Here is a 22,228-nt window from a genome sequence, read left to right on the forward strand (position 1 = left end):
CGAGACTCCAGATAACGTTCCTTTTGGGCACCGTTTCTGATTGCCTATTCATGTTCAGCGACCCCAAAAAACACCGATTAAGTCTGGTGCTGTATTTAAAAATCGATTTGTTCCGGTGTGTTTTGTTCTTTGATTCAAGACTCAAGATGAACCAGAAAACTAACTGATTGGCGCCCAAGAGTCTTTCTCATTTCTATATTTACTCAGATTTTGAGTACTAAGAACTTTCTTTCTGACCTTTTCCTAGACGAATGAAGGCGGAATGTGACTGCATATAGTGAGTCCTTTTCGTTTTCTATATTCGTCGTCTCTTGTTCTTATAAATTGTAAAATGCAGAGATTAAGGCTGTACCAGAAAGAAGTTCCAACAAGAAAAGTTTTCAGATTTAATATTTGCTATTTTAATTTTTATTTAGTAGTGAATTTTTTATCTGAGACTTTTCGCTTTTCTATAAGAGATGTCGCGGCAGCGTCCCAAAAGAGTATTTTAAACTATTCTTAAAATTCCACTTAAAACAGACAGTTGGTTTTGTTTTACTTCAGAGGTGTACCTACACGCAGCTCTACTGAGGAAGTCTGTTCTGGAAGACAGAAACAGCTGTCTAGAGATTATGCATCACCTCTGAATCGAAAGGGAAACATAAACTGTCTTTTTCATAGAAATATTCCTTTTCCTGTCAACATGCCAAACCAGATCTGTATGCCTTTATAAAATTACATAAACCGGAATATGTATGTTCAATTTTCTGTTGATTCTATTATAAAAAATAACGGACATGACGTATTAAGGATCTTACCATATTATCCATATTTAAACCCAATAGAGCTTGTCTGGGTAGCACTCAAAAATATTGTTGGAACACGAAATGTAGATTTCACTTTTAATTCAATTCAAAAATTGAAGGATGAGTTCTTTGAAATATTTTGTTTCCGTACGTAGAAGAGTGGAAAAAATTGTAGACAAAGTTAAAATTATTGATGATGATTTCATTTCAAACGGACCATTATTTTGATGCTGCCATAGAATCATGTATTATAATCTAGGGTAATAAGGTTCTTTTCCATGACACTTCAACCACTAGGGTACTGAAGCGTTTTTTCGACAGGTAATAATCTGGCGGCCATTTTTATTTATAAACAATTTAGTGTCAAAAAACGGCCTTTTTTCCTTTTTTTCAAATTAATGGTTTTCTTTGGTACAAACATCTTTGAGAAAATGAAAAAAGCTTTAAAGTGGTGTATTACAAAGTTTAATATACTCATTTATTGTTAATATAATTACGAAAAAGGTCAAAATTTCAAAAAAATTAATTTCGCAATAACTATTGTAAAAATAAGTGTACAGCTTTGAAATTGTTGTCAAATAAGGGTTCTTTGATGCTTTAATATGTGACAAAAATTTCAAAGCGATTCATTCAATTGTTTAAATTTTATTCAAATTGTTTATCCCAGAGAGCTTTTTTGCAATAACATAAGTCAGAAAAAAATAATATTAGTACCATTCTACAGGTATAAAATGAAAGAGCATGAGCTAAATTTTCAAATTGTTTAAAAAAAGTGAATAAAAAACTCATTTATTAGTAATAAATAATTATGCAAAAGTATAGTTTTTTTTCCTTATAAACTTTTTATTTTTTTTTTGTATAATAAATTATATACAGAGTGGGCCAAATAAAAGGAGCCACCCCGATATTTGGCAGTATTTATTAGATTTTAAGAAAATAAAAAAACAGGTCAATTGTTGATCTAAGGGGGACACATTTTTACGATACAAATATCTGTCATTTTTCAACTCTCTTCCTTCCACTTCCCCCACCCCTTATTTTTAAATAGGGAATAGGGGTCGTGTGCTAGCTCATTTGAAAGGCTATTCAATTCTCTATTCAGTAGTATCAACATCGACTTAAAAATGTATACAGGGTGTCCAAGAAAAATGATTTTTAATTTAATTAATTGACACAAAAAGAAGAATTTATGTAATTTATTTAACTCAGAACACATTCTACTGCTGACAGAAAACAGAAAAAAATGTTTTTTGATAAATAGACACTGCTTTTTGCTTAATTTTAATGTTCAAGCTTCCACCCATCTGCCTCTTGGTAGGTTGAATATTGCATTTAAGCAACAAACAGTGTTTATTTATCAAATAAACATTTTTTTCTGTTTTTTATCAGCAGTAGAATGTATTCTGAGTTAAATAAATTACATACATTCTGCTTTTTGTGTCAATTAATTTAATTTAAAATAATTTTTCCTGGACACCCTCTATAAATTTTTATGTCAATGTTGATATTACTGAATAGAGAATTGAATAACCTTTCAAATGAGCTAGCACACGACCCCTATTCCCTATTTAAAGATAAGGGGTGGGGGAAGTGGAAGGGAGGGAGTTGACAAATGACAGATGTTTGTACCGTAAAAATGTGTCATCCTTAGATCAAAAATTGACCTGTTTTTTTATTTTCTTAAGATCTAATAAATACTGCCAAATATCGGGGTGGCTCCTTTTATTTGGCCCACTCTGTATATATTTATTACAATGTTTCTTCAATTTTATCTTATACATAACATTACTTGGTAGTTGTGCACCTAAAACACAGTAAAAAATATATTTTTTTGAAATAAGTTATTCAAAAAGTTTATAAGGAACAATTTACCATACTTTAGCATAAATATTTATTACTAATAAATGCATTTTTTAATTTTTTTTGTTAAACCAATTTGAAAGTTTAGCTCATGCTCTTTCATTTGGCACCTGTAGAATGGTTCTAAAATCATTTTTTTCTGACTTATGGTATTGCAAAAAAAAGCTCTCTGGGATAAACAATTTGAATAAAATTTAAACAATTGAATAAATCGCTTTGAAATTATTATCACGTATTAAGCACCAAAGAACCCTCATTTGACAAAAATTTCAAAGCTGTACACTTATTTTTACAATAGTTATTGCGAAATTAATTTTTTTGCAATTATATTAACAATAAATGAATATCAAACTCTGTAATACGCCATTTTAAAAAATTTTCTATTCTCTCGAAGATGTTTGTACTAAGAAAACCATAAGTCTTACTGTTTTCCATTAATTTGAAAAAAAAGGAAAAAGGCCTTTTTTTGACACTAAATTGTTTATAAATAAAAGGGGCCGCCAGATCCTACGCAGGAAATAGTTACAATTTGTTCTTATAGGTAGGTATAAGAACAGGTTCTTATAGGTCGAAAAAACGCTTCAGTACCCTGACTGTTGAAGTGTCACGAACAGGGTATATTTTTGTCTTATTACCCTGGCCTATTATTAATTCAAGTGAAGAATCTGATAGTGATAATATATTCTGAGACACACACAGACGTCACCCATGATTTGATTTGTTTTTTTACTATAAAGAATTTATAATAACCTAACATTGTTAAACACCTAACCATTTAAAATTTACAAATTTTAAGTAAATACATGTAACTCGTTATAAACATTGATTCATGTAAACATTTCAAAATGAATAAAAAGTGGTGGCCAATATAATTTTTAAATTGAATCATATTATCGAGGTAAGTATTCACTATTCTACCGACATGAAGACCTGCGTTTTTTTGCATTAACCGTCACGAAACCGTCACGAAACTACTTGTACCGTTTGTTGTGCGCATGTACGTAATTGTATCGCCCAATTATCGTCCCATGACGGTAATTTGGAAACCGATGTTGGAACGGTTACCTGACTGATAACTGATTTATCTATCAATATGTATATTGTTGTTGGTATATCCAATAATAAAAGCTAAAGACGTGTGCCGTAGATCTATTAATATAGTCTGTTCGCTAAACTCAGACGCAACTTATATTTTAGTCGGTAATTTTGCCAATTTTAGTAAAATTGGCAAAAAATAATTACTAAATAGTTAATAATCACTAAATAGTTAGTAATTTTGCCAATTTTTGCAAAATTGGCAAAAAACAAAAAAATTATCGACTAAAATATCTAGCCAGTTGCGTCTGAGTTTAGCGAACCGACTATATTATGTGACACATGACAAAAGCTCGAAACAAATGACAATCAATGAAAAACCCTATTTCCCGATTACTGAAATGATCATCACGAAACCGTCACTAAAAGATCACAATTCTTGTTGGAACAGTGGGAAGGACGATCCGATGACGATCATATTTTTGTTGGAACAGATTTTGTTTATTGCGCAGGAGCGTTACCGTTTCGTGACAGTTCTCGGTCGTGTTGGAACAAAGCGCATATGGAAGCAAGATTGACAAAACTTCGCCTACAAAAGAGTTAGAGCGAACAGTATGTCAGTTGTAACCTCATACAGAGCGTTAGTTTTGGTGGTGGCGGTATAGTACTACGCAGCGGTATTGCTTTGAATGGACATGACATACCGAACACGTGGAGGTGATTAGGCGAATACCAACTGACATGTAAGTACATTGAAAACATTTTAGAAGATTATGTTTTGCCATTTGCAAGCCACATTGGATATGACATATTGGCGCTAATGCACATCTTAATGTCGCTAGAATAGTGAATACTTACATTGATGAGATTCAATTTAAAAATTATATTGGCCAACATGTAGCCCAGATCAGATCCGATTATAGCATTTATATGACACTTTAAAACATCGCATTCGGAAAAGAAAAGAAAAAAAAACAGTTTTAGGACAACATTGTAATTTTACAAATTATTAATTTCTTGAAAGACATTAATGTTTTAATCAAACTTAAACTACTGTTAATATTTTGTAAACCCTACTTATAAATTGTAAAAATTGTAGTTAATCAAAAAATACTATTAGATTTAAGTAACCTTGTATCAACTATAGTACAGCTAATAACCCAAAGTGGTTGATTATGTTACCAATAAAATCAAATAAAACAATAAATCAGTGAATATTTGTAGGAACCGTGGCAACTCTGTAATTTAAACGCAAATGAATTCTGCGTCCATTCTCATTCTCAGGTTTGCGCGCAGCTTATATCTATTCATATACTGTCGGAGTGTAACTAACCAGTTTTAACATTCCAATATGTTTTAGATATCCCAAAACACTTGCGCATGGAATCGGTCATCTGTGCACTTCTTCTTCTTCCCGAAGAACACTCTCAAGTATTCCAGGCTTTGTTATACTTTCTATTGAATATAGCGAGCAAATCAGAGCAAAACCAAATGACTGAGCTCAATTTGACACTCTGCTGGGCGCCTTCACTGTTCGATTTTTCGTCCATTGTCCAAAAATCCCAAGAAGAAGCAAGAGGTTCGTCTGATTCAAAAGAATTGGCAGAAAATAAAGCAGCACAGGAATGTTTGTTGTTCTGTCTTCAATATTTCCATAAATTATTTAAGGTAATGCATATTTTTAACGCTTGGGCGGGCGCGCTTTTAAAAATCACAAGAAAGGGCGCGCGGCGCAACTTTATGCCGCAAGCAGAAAAACGCATAAATTAAATTCAAAAGACACATAGTGATCCTCAATATAAATAATAGTAAATCTGAGACAGTTAAAACAAATATTTTATTTCAAAAAAGTTCATTCATATAAGCTATTTATACAGTGTGTGTGCGTAACTTGGAACCATATGGGAAACTTTTTTAATATCAATTTTACGAAAAAAAGTTATTCTTCATAAAGTGGTCTGCATAGTCTAAACCCTAAGATGCTATCATCAGATATCAAATTTTATCAATAGTATACGAGGTATGTAAAAAATATGAATTTCGCTCAAGAGTAAAGTACCTTTATTATATTTCACAATATCAAACATTGTTATTAAGAAAAGTTGTGTGTTATTAAAAATTATGTTATAATATGCATTTACACTCTTCTAATAGAAAAAAATTTTTGAAAATTTTCCTCAATTACGGATACCCAACATCATTTTTATTTAAGATAACTCCGTTTTGCGAAAAAAAGGTGTTCCTTATAGAAATGTCCGAATAGTCAAAAAACTAAGATGCAATCATAAGATATCAATTTTTTTCAATTTTATACGAGGTATGTCAAAAAATATGAATTTCGCTCAAGAGTAAACTACCTTTATAGTTCACAATATTTCAACTGGAAGGATTCAATTGCATATTAAAACATAGTTTTTAATTGTTAACAACTTTTTATAATAAAAAATTTCATTATTGTGTAAAATAAAGGTACTTGACTCTTCAGCGAAATACATATTTTTTGACATACCTCGTATAAAATTGACAAAAATTAATATCTTATAATTTTATCTCATTCCCATTCGTTCTGCTTAGTTGTCAGACTATGCAGAACGTTTTATAAAGAATAACTTTTTTGTAAAATTAATAATAACGGATCTATCAGAAATAAAAATAATGTTGGGTGGCCGTGATTTGGGAAAAATTTTCAAAAAAAAATTTTTCAATTAGACGAGTATAAGTGCAGATTATAACATAATTTTTAATTACAAACAACTTTTCTCAATGACAATTTTCAATATTGTGAAATATAAAGGCACTTTACTCTTGAGCGAAATTCATATTTTTTGACATATGTACCTCGTATACTGTTGATAAAATTTGATATCTGATGATTGCGTCTTAGGTTTTATGCAGAACACTTTATAAAGAATAACTTTTTTTCGTAAAATTGATATTAAAAAAGTTTCCCATATGATTCCAAGTTACGCAGACACACTGTATATACCCGAAAATATTAGTCATAAATTATATCAGATTTTTAGGTCAAAAATTGGTTGATTGAACCTCACTTACGTATATACAGTAGTGCACACAAAAAAAGTTACAGCCCTTTCACGTTACAAAATAAAAATCGATTTTTTTATATATCGAGCTCTTAGAGATTTTTTATTGAAAATGGAAATGTGACAATCTTATGGCAGGAACATCTTAAAAAACAACAGTGAAATTTGTACACCCCATAAAAATGTTATGGGGTTTTGTTTCCATAAACCACTCAAACTTTTGTGTACGTTCCAATTAAATTATTACTGTGGTACCATTAGTAAAAAACAATATTTTTATAACTTTTTTGCCTCGATTTATTATGTTTAGTATTTTTTCGATAAGCCAGTTTTTATCGAAATGCGGCTTCTTTTTTTAATGTTTACATAAAATTTTTATGGGGGTTTCGTTTCTTTAAACCCCCCAAATGTTGGTGTACGTTCCAATTAAACTATTATTGCGGTATCATTAGTTAAACACAGTGTTTTAGCACTTTTTTGCCTCTTAGTATTTTTTCGATAAAGCACCTTTTATCGATATGTGGCTTCTTGTTTAATATGGTTCAAAATATACGTAAAAATGTAAATTATAAATAAATTTTCATATTATTACCAGGTCTCTATAATCGTACTTAACCTTATACAAATACGTGGTGGATTTGACAAATATTCAAAATATCTCGATAAAAACTGGCTTTTCGAGAAAGTACTAAGAAGCAAAAAAGATTTAAAAACAGTTTGTTTAACTAATAGTACTACAATAATAATTTAATAGGAACATACACAAACGTTTAGGGGGGTTTAAAGGAACAAAACCTACATAAAATTTTTATGGGGTGCATAAATTTCACTATAATTTTTTGAAGTTATACTTCTGTAGGCCCGATTGCGAGTGAATTTTATTATTCTGCGCGCATGCGCACACAGTAGACTGTATGAGGTTAGTTGCTAAATATTTCAAGTTATGTATATATCAGTGCAAAAAAAAGGTGTGAAAAAATATATTAGTGTTTTTAGTAAATATATTTATTATAACTTTGGTGTCTTTGGATTTGCCTTCCCCGGGAGTAAAATAAAAGCACTATTATAACATTTTTATATAATTTATTATATTTCAGACTAAAGACTAACTCTAATGGCATATAAAACAACATAATGTTATTCTACATCCCACCAGACTGAAAACAATGGAAACCTTCTCTGATTACACCTCCGAGGCTTCTACAATTTGCAAGCCATACGGATGCTGAGACTAAGGAACATGAGGGAATTTTACAATTTATAATTCACGCCCATCTGGTCAGCCCGGTAAAGTTCCAACGAGAATGGTTCCCTTCGTACTCTAATCAGAGTAAACATGTAAATCAAAAATGAATAACCATTTTCAATTTCGTTGCAAAACGAAAATACAGCCGCACCATATTCTAGTCCAATCAGAGAGTGCAGCAAGCACCTCTACCGGTTTCGAAACTTATTAGTCTCTCATCAGGAGGCACATATGCTGCTCTCTCTGATCCAACCAAAACAAACCCCGGCATGCAGTCACGGATTGCAACAAACGAAATGGAATAGATGCCCTAGCGACAACTGCAACAAAAGACTAAGTTTTCACTCTAATGGCATATAAAACTTAATTTCTATAATTATACTTCAATCCGTCTGTTTGTTACCGTGAATTGTCATTATGTCCGAGAAACTATATAAACAGAAAGGTCGTGGCGTTATTGGTAGAGTATACGGCTACAGATCGAGAGATCATCGGGTTAAATCCGGACCATTTCTATTCTTTTTTTTTTATTTTTGGGTTTAATATTTAAATAAAATAAAAATAAACTGTTTAAAGTATATTTATTTCGTTGAAATCGTATAATAGAAGTATAACTTCTTTTGTTTTCTTAACTTCTATAACGCTTTTGTTTTTTCTATGCCTAAATGTCCCTCATGAAGTAATCCTAGAACTTCCTTTCGTAATGAAAAAGGGACAACTAATTTATTGTCTAGAAAAAGAAGATCATTAGTTATAAATATATTTTTTTTTTATTTTGGCGAAGTGTCTGACATTCTCTGGAATTTTATATTTTTGCTCCGGCCAGCCACTGATGATAAAGTCAAAAACAACTTGTAGTTGGGGGTCTGCTATTGTCTCTTGTCGAAACTGATTTTTTCGTTCCTCAGATAACGGTAAATCATTGACAATTGAATGAACCGCAAACTCTATCTCTGTATCAACAGATTTTTTATTGTTTTTAGAAATGCCCTTGACAGTGTGTCAGATATGTACATGGTTTTTCCTGGTTTGTATGACACAACTAAATCATAATCTAATAATTTTAACCTCATTCTCAGGATTCTTGGGCTTTCTGGTTTCCTTGTCACACTGCTCCCACTAGGTTTATGGTCTTCTCTGCAAACTTTTGCAAAATGGTTATGGTCTTGACACTTAGCACATGTTTTATCCCAAGCTGGGCATCGATCATCTCTCAAATTATTGTATCCACATCTGGTACACACACGAACACATTATCATCATCACCGGCTTTCATGGTCTGGAAATAAGCCCCTTCGACCATACTCCATATGAAGATGCTTTACCTATCTAAGAGTAGATAGGGGTGTGAAGTGTGTTGTCTGCAAAGCTGATTATAACATCTTTATTCCATTTTATAACCGTACGTTATATTCTGCAACTAGTTTGCCAATTCACGGCGTTTCTCAGTATTGAGGTTTCACCTCGTATTCTTACATTTGTATTTTAAGAAGGGTAGGTAGTAATTACACAGTTTTAGGTTTGAAAAACAAAGAACTGCAGCACAGTATTCTAGTTAGAGGCATATATGCCTGCAAAGAAGGCCACATGGCCGTCACGGCGTAGGCCGAAGCCCGCACGACGCACGTGTAGTGCTCGTAAGAGTCGAAGAAACTAGAGAGCAGAGAGCGTCGGTAGAGATTCGCCACCTTTTATAGTTTTGAATCACTACCGACAACAAAGAAACGTGAGGGTGGAGCCTAGGCCGTGCACAAACGCGTGTCATTGGTTAAATGAACCCCGTTGGTGACAACATCTTGGCTCTCTTCGTTGAACTGCATTTATTAATGACTCATTTTGTAACATTTTAGACTGGTCTTTACTTATTTCTATCGCTCGACATATGTCAACTGCTTCCATTAGCGTTAACTCCGACTCTCTAAGCAGTTTTTCTTGTGTTGCTTTGTTGTGTATGCCCATTACTATTCTATCTCTGATCATCTGGTCTTGTTGTTCATATTCTGTTGTTTTAATGGCTTTCCGTAGTTCTGTAACAAATGAGTCAAAGGGTTGCCCTTCTCGTTGGCTAATACTGTTAAACTTAAATCTTTCAAAAATGACATTTTTCTTTTTCAACGCTAAAGTTTACTCTATCTTCGATGTCTGACAAATTTTCAACCAATTCTGCTGACTCTGTTGCTGTCGAATACAGTAAATTCGTCAGATTTGGCGCTTAGCGACTTCCATCTGTTTCAATGTCTAATAAAATTCATAAGTGGAAAGCGTTTTTCATCAAATGATGAGGACATAACAGCTGTGGAAGCGAATTTTGCAATCCTTCCAGATTCTAACTTCAGGGATCATCATCATCATCAATCAATGGTGCTACAGCCCTTTGAAAAAACCTCGACCTTCCCAAGTCTATTACGCCAGTCAATCCTATCCATTGCCAACCGTTACCAGTTTGCTGCGCCTATTTTTCTCCCATCCTCATCTACACCATCCTTACATCTGAGTTTTGGCCAACCCCTATTTCTACCCCCCCACAGGTTGTGACATAAGGATTCTTCTAGGAGGGTTGTTGTGCTGCGATCATGCTAGATGTCCTGCCTATCTTAGTCTTCCTATTCTTATAAGAGATACTACGTCTCTACCACCAAATTTTTGTTTGTATCTGTGGTATACTTCATAGTTGTATACCTCCTCCTCCAAACACCATTTTCACAGATGCCACCGAATATTCCTCTCAGTTTCCTTCGTTCAAATATAAGCAGAAGGTTTTCATCTGCCTTGGAGATGGTCCTTGCCTCCGATCCATATGTCAACACTGGTTGTATAAGGGTTTTGTACATGGTTATTATTAGGTTTGTTCTAGCAAACAGTCAAACTAGTCAGCAAACAGTTGGTCAGTGAGAGAACATAATACAGTCACCAGTGCTATCCCCTCTACTCGCGCTGGTCCACTATTCGCTGATGGTTTCAAACCGTTTGAAACTGATGCTAGAACAAACTTATTGTTTTTTGGCTTAAGTTCTGCTTCTCATATGTCTACTCAGTCCAAAATAGCATTTGTTTGCTAGGATTATCCACGGGTTCGCTTGATTTCTTCCGTCATGATGTTCTCCTTGGTGATCAGGGAGCTTAGGTATGTGAATTTGTCCACCACTTCAAAGGTAGAGTTATCAACCGTGAATTGGTGACCGATGTTTCTGGCTCTATTGTTGGGTGTTGATGCCATCATCTTAGTTTTCTCCTCGTTTACTTGCACGCCCATATTTTTTGAGGCATTTGAGAAGGTGGTATAAGTTTCTTCTAGCTTGCGTGTTGTGCGGGCAACTAGGTCCACGTCATCTGCATATGCCAAAATTTGTGATGATTTAATTAAAATATTTCCTCTGTTTTCTCCATTTATATTGATACGATATAAATGAAGAAAATCTCAGTCATTTGAGATGCGCAGATACGCGGAAACATTAACACTCACAAAAAAGGTAGTGAACAAGATTCACATAACTCAGAGGGCTATGGAGCACCAGATGTTGGGTGTCTCCCTGAGGGACTGAATCCCAAACGAAGAAATACGTCGTAGAACAAAAACAACGGACGCCGTCGAAAGAATCGTGTCGCTCAAGTGGAATTGTGCAGGACACGTTGACAGATTGTCAGACAATCGATGGACAAAACGTATTGTCGAGTGGAAGCCACGAGAAGAAACACTACGGAGCAGAGGACGACCACCACCACCAACCAGATGGGCTGACGATCTGAAGCGTATTGTCGGCAACTGGATGCAAGCCGCTCAAAACAAAGACAGATGGAGAGCTGAGGGAGACCTATGTCCAGCAGTGAACGAGTACGGGTTGATGATGATTTCCTCTGTTGTCTATTCGGGTATCTCTGACCGCCTTTTGATCGCATCTCTGACCGCATCTCACTTCAGGGATAGAATTTTTAAATTGGAATCTTGTTGGAATAAGTGCAATGAAGTTCAGGGAGACTATACCTACTGACTAATAAGTGTATTTTAAACAATAAAATTATGTTTTTCTTATCGAACCGCAGAACTTATTGAATACCTAGCCTAGTTGTCCTTAACACGTTGACGGACAGTGCGTCAAATGTATAGCAAGTGTTGTGACATTGTATGTAATTTGCAAAGTAGAATAGGGAAAACAGCAACGTCTATAGACGTTGTGTCACATTACATCAAAGGAAATTAGACGTCTTATAGACGTTCTGCCCGTCAACGTGTTAATATATACAGAGGTGTAACCAGGATAATCTTAAGGGGGGGGTTACAACTACTTGATGGTCTCTGGGGGGTATGGAATAGTAATGATGTTAAGCGTATAAAGCTCAAAGTAGGCCTACATCCAAATAGGGGGGGGTTATAACCCCCAAACCCCAATGGTTACGCCTATGTTAGTGTTTTTCAATTAATATTCATAATAGTCATAATAAATTTAAGCGTTCTTTTACTTTTTTCGAAATTATTTTTGGGACATGAATACTATCAGTTTAACGTAAACATTGGTTTGATTTTGTATTAAAATATTTATAAAGTGTGCATGTATAAACTTCATCTCATACCAGAGGATAAACCAACGCAATCGCGTCGTAAGGGTATAAGGAAGAGGAGGAAAATAATTTGTTACAAACGATGAAAAATATTAAAAATATCTTTTTTATTACAATAAGTTAAGTGAAGTAGTTTTTGCTTATAGTGGAAAATAATGGAAGAAAGTATATTATTACAAAACATGACGTTGCAAGTGCAGAAATGTACAATAAAAGAAGATCGAATTTATTTAAGAAAGACCGCATTCAAAAGATGCAGATACGATAATATTAGCCAAAAGAAATACACAAATGTAATGTTCAACGCGACCTAACCTCGAAACTGATTGAGTTTAATATTAATTCTTAAATCATATTTAGGTATCTTAGTTTAAAAAAGTTATAAGTCCGATGTGCCTAACATAGAATAAATTGTACACTTTAAACATATTTAATTTGTTCATATGTGCGTATTCTTTCTCTTGATAACAGTCTAAATACTTTCAGTAAGTCTTAATCAAGTCACTGAAAGTACTTAAACTGTTACCAAGAGAAAGAATGCGTAGGTACACACAGTGAGCAGGTTTGAGTTGAAATAAATTCATTTTCTCGAGAATGGGCGACTCTGGAGATAAATCCAGAATTAGGTCGATTTTTATTTTTAAATTATAATTTTTTGGTATATATATCATACTAGTGACGTCATCCATCTGGGCGTGATGAGAATAAGGGTCATGTGATAGGTGATTCAATTCTCTATTCACTAATATAAACATTAACATAATTATTAATAGAGGGTGCCCAAAACATTTTTTTTAATTAAATTAATTGAGACACAAAGAAGCTTATGTAATTTATTTAATGCAAAATACATTTTACTGCTGGCAGAAAACAGAAAAAATGTTAATTTAAAAAGTAAACATTGCTTTTTGCTTAAATTTAATGTTCAAACTGCTCAGAGGCAGGTGGGTGGCAGCTTTATATTAAATTTAAGCCAAAAACAATATTTATTTATCAAATAAACATCTTTTCCTATTTTCGGACAACAGTAAAATGTATTTCGAATTACATAAATTATATACATTCTTCTTTTTGTCTCAATTAATTTAATTCAGAACAATTTTTTGGGCACCCTGTATTATAAATAATTATGTTAATGTTTATATTAGTGAATAGAGAATTGAATTACCTTTCGAATGGGCCTTGGATGGACGACGTCACTAGTATGATATACAGGGTGATTGATTAGTGTGAGGAAGTTCAGTAGATATGTTATAGTAAAAATTACAAAAAAAGTTATTGGCAAAAATTGTAGGCAGCTTTAAACTCCACATTTTAAAATTAGCTACAATCTTACAGGGTGTTACATAAGATAGTGGCAGACCAAACTTATGTTTTTTTAAATGGAACACCCTGTATTTTATTTTAAATTTAAAATCTGCTTCACTTCCACATCACAACAATGTAAAGTTTTATTATGTTATATCGGGTATTTAAAAAGTTACAACCAATATTACCTGAAAATCATATCAAGTTTAACTCCCTGTATAATTAAAAAGGAATTGATCTATTGCAACCATAGTTTTTTAATAATTGTTAAAAATTATAAAACATATTTGTGTTCATAATATTCGTTAAATCAAATACAGGGTAAGTCAAAATGCAAGTACATTATTTTCTTGGTAATTTTAAATAGAACACCCTGTATTTTATATCTCTATCGAAAAGTACTACTATCGTACTTCATATTTTATGAAGTACTCCCTATACCTAAAGTTATCAGTTTTCTAGATATTTTTATTTTTCCGTCAAAGTATTAATTTGGTAGATATTTTAACGTTTACCAATAATTATTGTGAGTTTGCCATGATTTATTTGTCAGAAACTGACAGTTTGACATTATTGTTTATTAATTCAGTATTGGGGTACACCGTAAATTAGCAACAATTATTATTTAGTAATTCAGTAATTAATTCAATTTAAATTAGCAATAATGAATTTTACTACTGATGAAATGGTAGATATGATCTGGATTTTTTGGAGATGCAATAAAAATTCATTACTATCAGCTAGAATTTATCAAGAACGGTTTCCAGATAGGCGGCAACCTAGACAAGATACATTTGAAAAATTGAAAAATGGATTTAACCGCACTGGTTCAGTGCATTATGAAAAACATGAACGAACACAAACTAGTGTGACAGAGGAAAACGAAATGAGTGTGTTGATGGCAGTTACAGAAAACCCACACACAAGTATAAGGAGTATTTCCAATGAACAAGTACTTAGTTACTACTCTGTTCAAAACATTCTATCTAAAAACAAGATGCACCCTTATCATATTCAAAAGCACCAAGAATTAAATAATGATCATTTTCAGAAACGAATAGTATTTTGTGAATGGGCCTTAGAAAACAAATTAATGAGCAGAGACATTTTTTTGATTATGTCCTATTTGGTGATGAAGCTATATTCCATTGAAACGGTTCTGTTGATAGGCATAACTTTCACTACTATTCAACAAGTAATACATACCACATAGTAACACATAGTCAAACAAGATGGTCTCTAAATATGTGGGGAGGTATCGTCGGTAACCATGTAGTAGGGCCATTTTTTTAAGATAACTTAAATGGTGAGATTTATTTAGATTTTATCGTAAATCAGTTACCGATATTATTAGAAGAGGTTCCACTTAATATACGTGAGCAAATGTGGTTTCTACATGTCGGTGGTCCTGCGCACCACAACGAATTAGTACGTGGTGAACTTAATGATCAGTTTGGTGAAAGATGGATCGGAAGGAATGGACCGGTAAGATGGCCCCCAAGGTCACCAGGTTTCAATAAAATGGACTCATTTTTTTGGGTTACGTTAAGAACGAAGTATATAAAATACCTCCAACAACAAGTGATGATATGGAAAATAGAATCCGAATTGCATTTCAAGATATTTCTTTACAAATGAGTAATGTAAGCAACTCTTTCAATGACCGCTTTCAAGTATGCATAGATGTTTTGGGAGGTCATTTTGAACACCTTACTTAAGTAAGATAAGTTAAAATTACTGTTCTTTTTTATTTTTCTATGTGTTGTTATTTGTTTTTTAACTTTCCGTCGGTTATTTTTTATAAATTTTATTTGAAATAAATTGTTTTCTTTTCTGTGTCGTTATTTCATTACTGAATTAATAAACAATAATGTCAAACTGTCAGTTTCTCAAAAATCAATCATGGCCAACTCACAATAATAATTATTGGTAAACGTTAAAATATCTACCAAATTAATACTTTGATGGAAAAATAAAAATATCTAGAAAACTGATAACTTTAGGTATAGGGAGTACTTCATAAAATTTGAAGTACGATATTAGTACTTTTCGATAGTGATATAAAATACAGGGTGTTCTATTTAAAATTACCAAGAAAATAATGTACTTGCATTTTGACTTTGCTTGCTTTTTGACGACCAAAGTGATAACAAACAAACTGAATAAAATTATAACATTAACACAAGAACAACAAAAGACGCTATATTTATAATGAGGCAGATTCAAGAAAAATCGTTAGAATACAACAAACCGGCATACTTATGTTTCGTGGACCTTAAGAAGGCATTCGACAGGGTCAAATTAAAGGACGTTATCCATTTATTATACGCAAGAGAGGTACCTCTAGGGATAATTAAAACGATCGAAAATATCTACCAGAACAACACAATAAAAGTAAAAGTAGATGAAGAACTAACTGACCCAATTGAAGCTGGCAATGGGATAAGACAGGGAGATTCCCTGAGTCCTCTGTTGTTCAACCTGATCATGGACGAAATAATAAAAAAAAGTAAGAACAAAAAAAGGATACCAAATGGGAGAAAAACAACTTAAAATAATCTGCTATGCAGACGACGCAGTACTAATCTCTTAAAGTTAAGATGATTTACAACGTATGCTGCACGAATTTAATATAACCGTTAGAAAATTTAATATGTTAATTTCTCCAAAAAAGACTAAATGCATGGTTATAACAGCAGATCTAATAAGGTGTAAATTAGAGCTGGAGGGTCAAATAATAGAACAAGTCATGGAGTTTAAATATCTAGGCATCACACTATGCAGCTACGGAAAGCTCGAAATAGAATTGGAAGATCAGGTGAATAAAGCAAACAGAGCCGCAGGTTGCCTGAATGAAACAATATGGAGAAATAAAAACATCGGAAAAAAAGTGAAAGGCAGAATTTACAAAACAGTCATCAGACCAATAATGACATACGCGGCAGAAAGACGACCTGATACAGAAAGGACAAAAAGAATGCTAGAAACAGCAGAGATGAAAACATTGCGAAAAATCGATGGTAAGACGATGTGGGATAGAGCTAGAAGTGCAGATATACGAAGGAGATGCAAGGTGGACAACATTAATAACTGGGTGAAAAGCAGAAGAGTAGAATGGAACGACCACATAAGCCGAATGACAACAAATAGAGTAGTAAGGACGGCGAAAGACGGTTCCCCAATAGGAAGACGATCAATGGGAAGACCACGAAAAAGATGGAATGACAACTGGAGCCACATTTAAAAACAGACAGAGTAATGTCTATATAAAAAGAAGAAGGAGAAGAAGAAGAAGAAGAAGCATTTTGACTTACCCTGTATTTGATTTAACGAATATTATGAAAACGAATATGTTTTATAATTTTTAACAATTATTAAAAAACTACGGTTGCAATAGATCAATGTTCCTATACTCCTTTTTAATTATACAGGGAGTTAAACTTGATACGATTATTAGGTAATATTGGTTTTAACTTTTTAAATACCCGCTATAACATAATAAAACTTTACATTGTGAAAGTACAAGTGAAGCAGATTTCAAATTTAAAATAAAATATAGGGTGTTCTATTTAAAAAAAACATAAGTTTGGTCTGCCACCATCTTGTGGAACACTCTGTAAGATTGTAACTAATTTTAAAATGTGGAATTTAAAGCTGCCTACAATTTTTGTCAATAACTTTTTTTTTGTAATTTTTACTATAACAGATCTACTGAGCTTGCTCACACTAATCAATCACCCTGTATATGCCAAAAAATTATAATTTAAAAATAAAAATGGATCTGATTCCAGTGACGAAGCGTCCATGTAACCACTGTTACCATTGGTAACAGTTACAAATCTTGCAAATAAATATTTTATGACTACTACGAAATAATTCCATTTATATTTTTTACCAACAGAAATACTTGTTATAGTACCTAATTCAGTAAATACCCAACTAGACGCACGAAAATATTGGCGAGATATGTGAATCCATGACACGTTATCATATGCCGTTACCAATACTGGCACTGGTAACTGTAACGCAGGAGAAACCTCGCCATCGCTCGGGACTAGCTCTGAAAATTTTGAAGGACCGACGGGTCTAGAGACCGCGCGCGGACACGCGGTGCATATCAGTATTGTTACCATTTTGAAGATTGGTAAAACGTTGGTTTAGTATGTTTAGTACCTATTACAGATTACAGTGTGCGTGCATTTAAACATGGAAGAGTGTTGCTACGTAATGCGTAATTGATCAACTACATACTTGAAAAGTCATTCTACTTGTATATTTTTTTATATATTATTTTAAAGAAAAAAATGATATTATTGAAAATGGAAGAATTAAAATATAAACAATAGTTTTCAACATCTGTTCTTTTTCCTACTTGTTCATTTTTTTATGTTAATTTTATGGTAGAATAATATGTTTAGTTTGTTTATTATTTATTGTTATACCTGTTACATATACATAATTACATACATATAATTTGGGAATAGTGATTTGTTTAATTTTATCCCACAGGATTGAAAACAAAAACTTATACTTGGGAGGTTCAAAATATTTTTTTAAATAGGATTTTTTTACATCTGGTTTTGGTAACACTTTAGAAAAAGTCACGCGTCGCCACTGTCTGATTCGGAATTTATCTCCAGAGTCACCCATCCTCGAGAAAATGAATGTATTCCAACTCAAACGTCCTCACTGTATGTAGTTGTAGAAGTCAAAACATGTTTATGGTGTACAATTATTTATTGTACGTTATCACATCTGGGTTTTAAAACTACAGAAGCCTTTCCGGACATGTTATGTAGAGCGCTTGGTTTAAACAGGGTGCCAGTCATGAACTGAGCTCTACATGTTCAAGCACCCCGTTCGATTTTTATCGGTAAAAACGAAATTTCAAAGCAAAAAACCCAAAAAAACGCGAAGGCTACAGCAACTGAATTTGTGGGAGTAAGCATCAAATGATGCATACTGTAATTAAACAGTTGAAATACCTTTTTGTCGGCTACTATTGGGTGAACCAGTAAGTACCAGTTGGTGCATACCGTAATATTATACCTAGTGTTTAAGTGGAATATGTTTTAAGTAAAGGGTACATAAAAAATATGTTAGTATGTAATATAAAATCTCTGACTCATTCCCTTACTCACCGGTCACGTTGTACCATTCGTACTGCAAAAGAAACAAAATAATATTAATTATTTTACTCTATGGGCGCTTAATATGTTTTAAAATAAAAACATAATGTAAAAAACCAACAGTGAAGAAACACCCAATGCAAAAAAGCCAATATGTATGCTGTTATTAATATGGATTATTAGAAATACACAACCACAAAGAAAATTAGGCTTAACACACATTAACTACTTAATTAACTTTTGCCTACATTTTTTCGTAAAGTTACTCAGATGCTTAACATAGAACTAGCAGCTCAGTAAAACAGGATAGGCCTCATATGGAGTTTTATGAAAATTCGATACAAGATCAGTGCAAACTGGTTACCCGGGAGGTTTCTGGGGTCAATAATTACGAACATTATGACGGCGATGGTTTCCGTGGCGCTTGGTGCCCAATATTGGTCTAGTCACCTGGAACTTTATAAAAATTCGATATAAACTCAGTACAAACTCGTTACTCAGAGGTTTTTGGGATCACTGAACACGAATATTATATCGACGATGGTCTCTGAGGTACCTGGTGTCCAGGGCGAGCCTCTGCTCCTGAAATTTGGTAGAAATTCGATACAAAATCAGTGCAGACCGCAATGGTTTCCGGGACACCTGATGCCCAAGACGGTCCTGGTCACTTGGAGTTTTATGAAAATTCGATACAACATTAGTGCAAACTTGTTACTTGGGATCTCTGAAAGCGAATATTGTATCGGAACAACAATCTTCAATGGTCTCGTAAGCCTCGTCTTCTGGAGTTTTGTAAAAATTCATTACAAAATCAGTTCAAAATGGTTACACGGGGGTTTTGGTGCCGCTTACCATATATGTAATATCGGTGATGGTTTCTAAGGCACATTCCATACAAAATCAGTGCCAGCTTGTTATTCGGAAGGTGTTGACATGGTGCCTAGTAGAAGTGACCTAGTGCCCAAGCCCAGCACCCACTGATTTTGTATCAAATATCTATAAAATTCTAGGAGAAAACGTTTCACAAAACTCCAGGAGAGAAGGCTTTTTTTAGGAACTAGTTGCCTCTGAGACTATCGCCAGCATGATATTAGTGTTCAGCGACCCCAGAAACCACCGAGTAATGATTTTTCACTGATTATGTATTATATATAATATTGTGTATAATATTATGTATAATATTCTTGAACTCCTAAGTGGAACATAGGGCTTCAGTGAAAACGCGCCATCGAGTTCTACTTTGAGCTAAGGCCTTCACCTCATTCCAAGACTTTCCTTAACCTTTTATCTCCTCCATGATGGATCTCCTCCAAGTTTGTACTGGGCGACCTCTTTTTCCTTGTTGATTCCACTCTAGGGCAGTCTTTGCAAAACTGGAACAATTTTTTCGATTCAACCGCACTTTCTAGAGTTTATTTCATTTTCTACCCTCTTTTGTTGGGTCAGGTGTAGAAGATCTTCGTTTCTGATAATGTTTGGCCAGACATTTCTTAACAAAGACCTGCAGTTTGTTTGTAATTGTTTTTGTCATTTTCCAAAATTCAAATCCGTAGAGTAGAACAGACATGACATTTGACTGGAATATTTGGATCTTTGTCTTTGTAGTATACTCGCCAGGCCTCCAAACAGGGTTGAGGGTTGAGCATGATGAATGCTGTTGAGTTTTTCGTCTCCTCATACGAATATTGTTTTCTGTTATGACACTTCCAAGATACGTAAAGGTTTCCAAAATTTAAATCTGCATGTTGTCGATAGTAAACAGCGTGCTGTTCCTTGCATTTATTCTAATGGACTTGGCTTACTCATATTAATTTTCAAGCCTATTTTATTGGCTTCACTTTAAAGTGTTTCCAATCAAGCATTCCAATGAACTGTCAAACATGGCCGGATAAGGGCAAAATCTAATGTTTACGTCGACATTAATTTGTAAATAAAATCCTGTTTGGTTGTTTTTTATGTTAATTGTGTAGGAAAATCTACGAAATTGTGATAACAAATTAAATATGAAGTGGTTTATCCCCTACAGAACTGAATTATCCCATAGTAGTTACCAGTTTGTGTCAATAACTACTATGGGATAATTCAGTTCTGTAGGCGATAAACTACTTTATATTTATTTGCTATCACAATTTTGCTGCACAATTAACAATAAAAACAAAACCAAACAGGATATTCTTTACAAAAACTGATGTATATTATTAAATGTTTGCCCTTACCCGGCCATATTATATCACGTGATTTGGAATGGTCAATTCATTAGTCACATTTTGGAACCTTTGTCCTAATATGCAGATATCGTCGGTGTATTCTAGATCGCTTATGCGTGTGGTTAACGTCCATTGTATCCTTCTTGTGTCGCAGTCTAGTTTGGAAAGAACATAGTCTATAGCTATGTTAAAAAGTAACGGAGAAAGCACATATCCCTGTTTGACTCCAACTCCAGTAAGTACGTCAAATTCGTCACTGTTGATCCCATTGTGTGTCGCGCTGCATTTCGCCTCAGTGTACAGTGACCTTATAATGGAAATTATTTTAAGCGGGATGTTTCTTACCTCTAAAATTTTCCATATAGCAGCATGAGATAAGCTGTCATAGGCACGTTCAAAATCAACAAAAACCATTTAGGTATAGGGGTGTGTTCCATTCAACCGATTGTTCCATGATTACCCTCACAGTATTAAATGCAGGAGGATTCTGGTCTAATGCCTACTTGGTTAGCTCGAAAATGTTGTATTGACTTTCAACAAAACTCCAGGATACGAGGCCCGTTCTGAGCAACAGTTACCTCGGAGACCATCGCAATCATTAGGTATATTGCTGATCGTGTTTAGCATCCCCAAAAACCCTCCGGGTAATGAGTTTGCACTGATTTAGTAACGAATTTTCATAAAAACCCAGATGAGACCCATTATAAATGGATTTATTAACGGATAAAAAAGAAGAATTGTTTGAAATGATGAATGAACTGGACATAGAAGCTGGAAAGATAGGCGTTAATATGAATTACAGCAAGACCGAAATCATAACAAATACAGATGAGGACATCACAATGAGGATCGGACAAGATGAAATAGAACAAGTTCACAATTATATAATATTTCTGGGTCAAATTATAAAACTTAACAAGGAAAACCAAACAGTAGAGATCAAAAGACGAGTTAGACTGACATGGGCGGCATTTGGCAAACTAAGCTACATCCTTAAAAACGAAAGACATCCACAACATCTTAAGACTAAGCGTACTCCCTGTTCTCACTTATGGTT

The 22,228-nt window shown here is 33.7% G+C and overlaps 1 protein-coding gene across 1 annotated transcript in view; it reads left to right on the forward strand.

Annotated features, from left to right (window-relative positions):
- Positions 1-22,228, forward strand: part of LOC114325440 (rho GTPase-activating protein 7-like) — a 68,061-nt gene that overhangs the window by 21,654 nt on the left and 24,179 nt on the right. The window contains exon 5 of the mRNA XM_050641268.1: positions 5,041-5,348. Coding sequence (XP_050497225.1) covers positions 5,041-5,348 — 308 coding nt within the window. The remainder of the gene's footprint in view (positions 1-5,040; positions 5,349-22,228) is intronic.

This window comes from Diabrotica virgifera, chromosome 10 (assembly GCF_917563875.1).
Source record: "Diabrotica virgifera virgifera chromosome 10, PGI_DIABVI_V3a".
NCBI lineage: Eukaryota > Metazoa > Arthropoda > Insecta > Coleoptera > Chrysomelidae > Diabrotica > Diabrotica virgifera.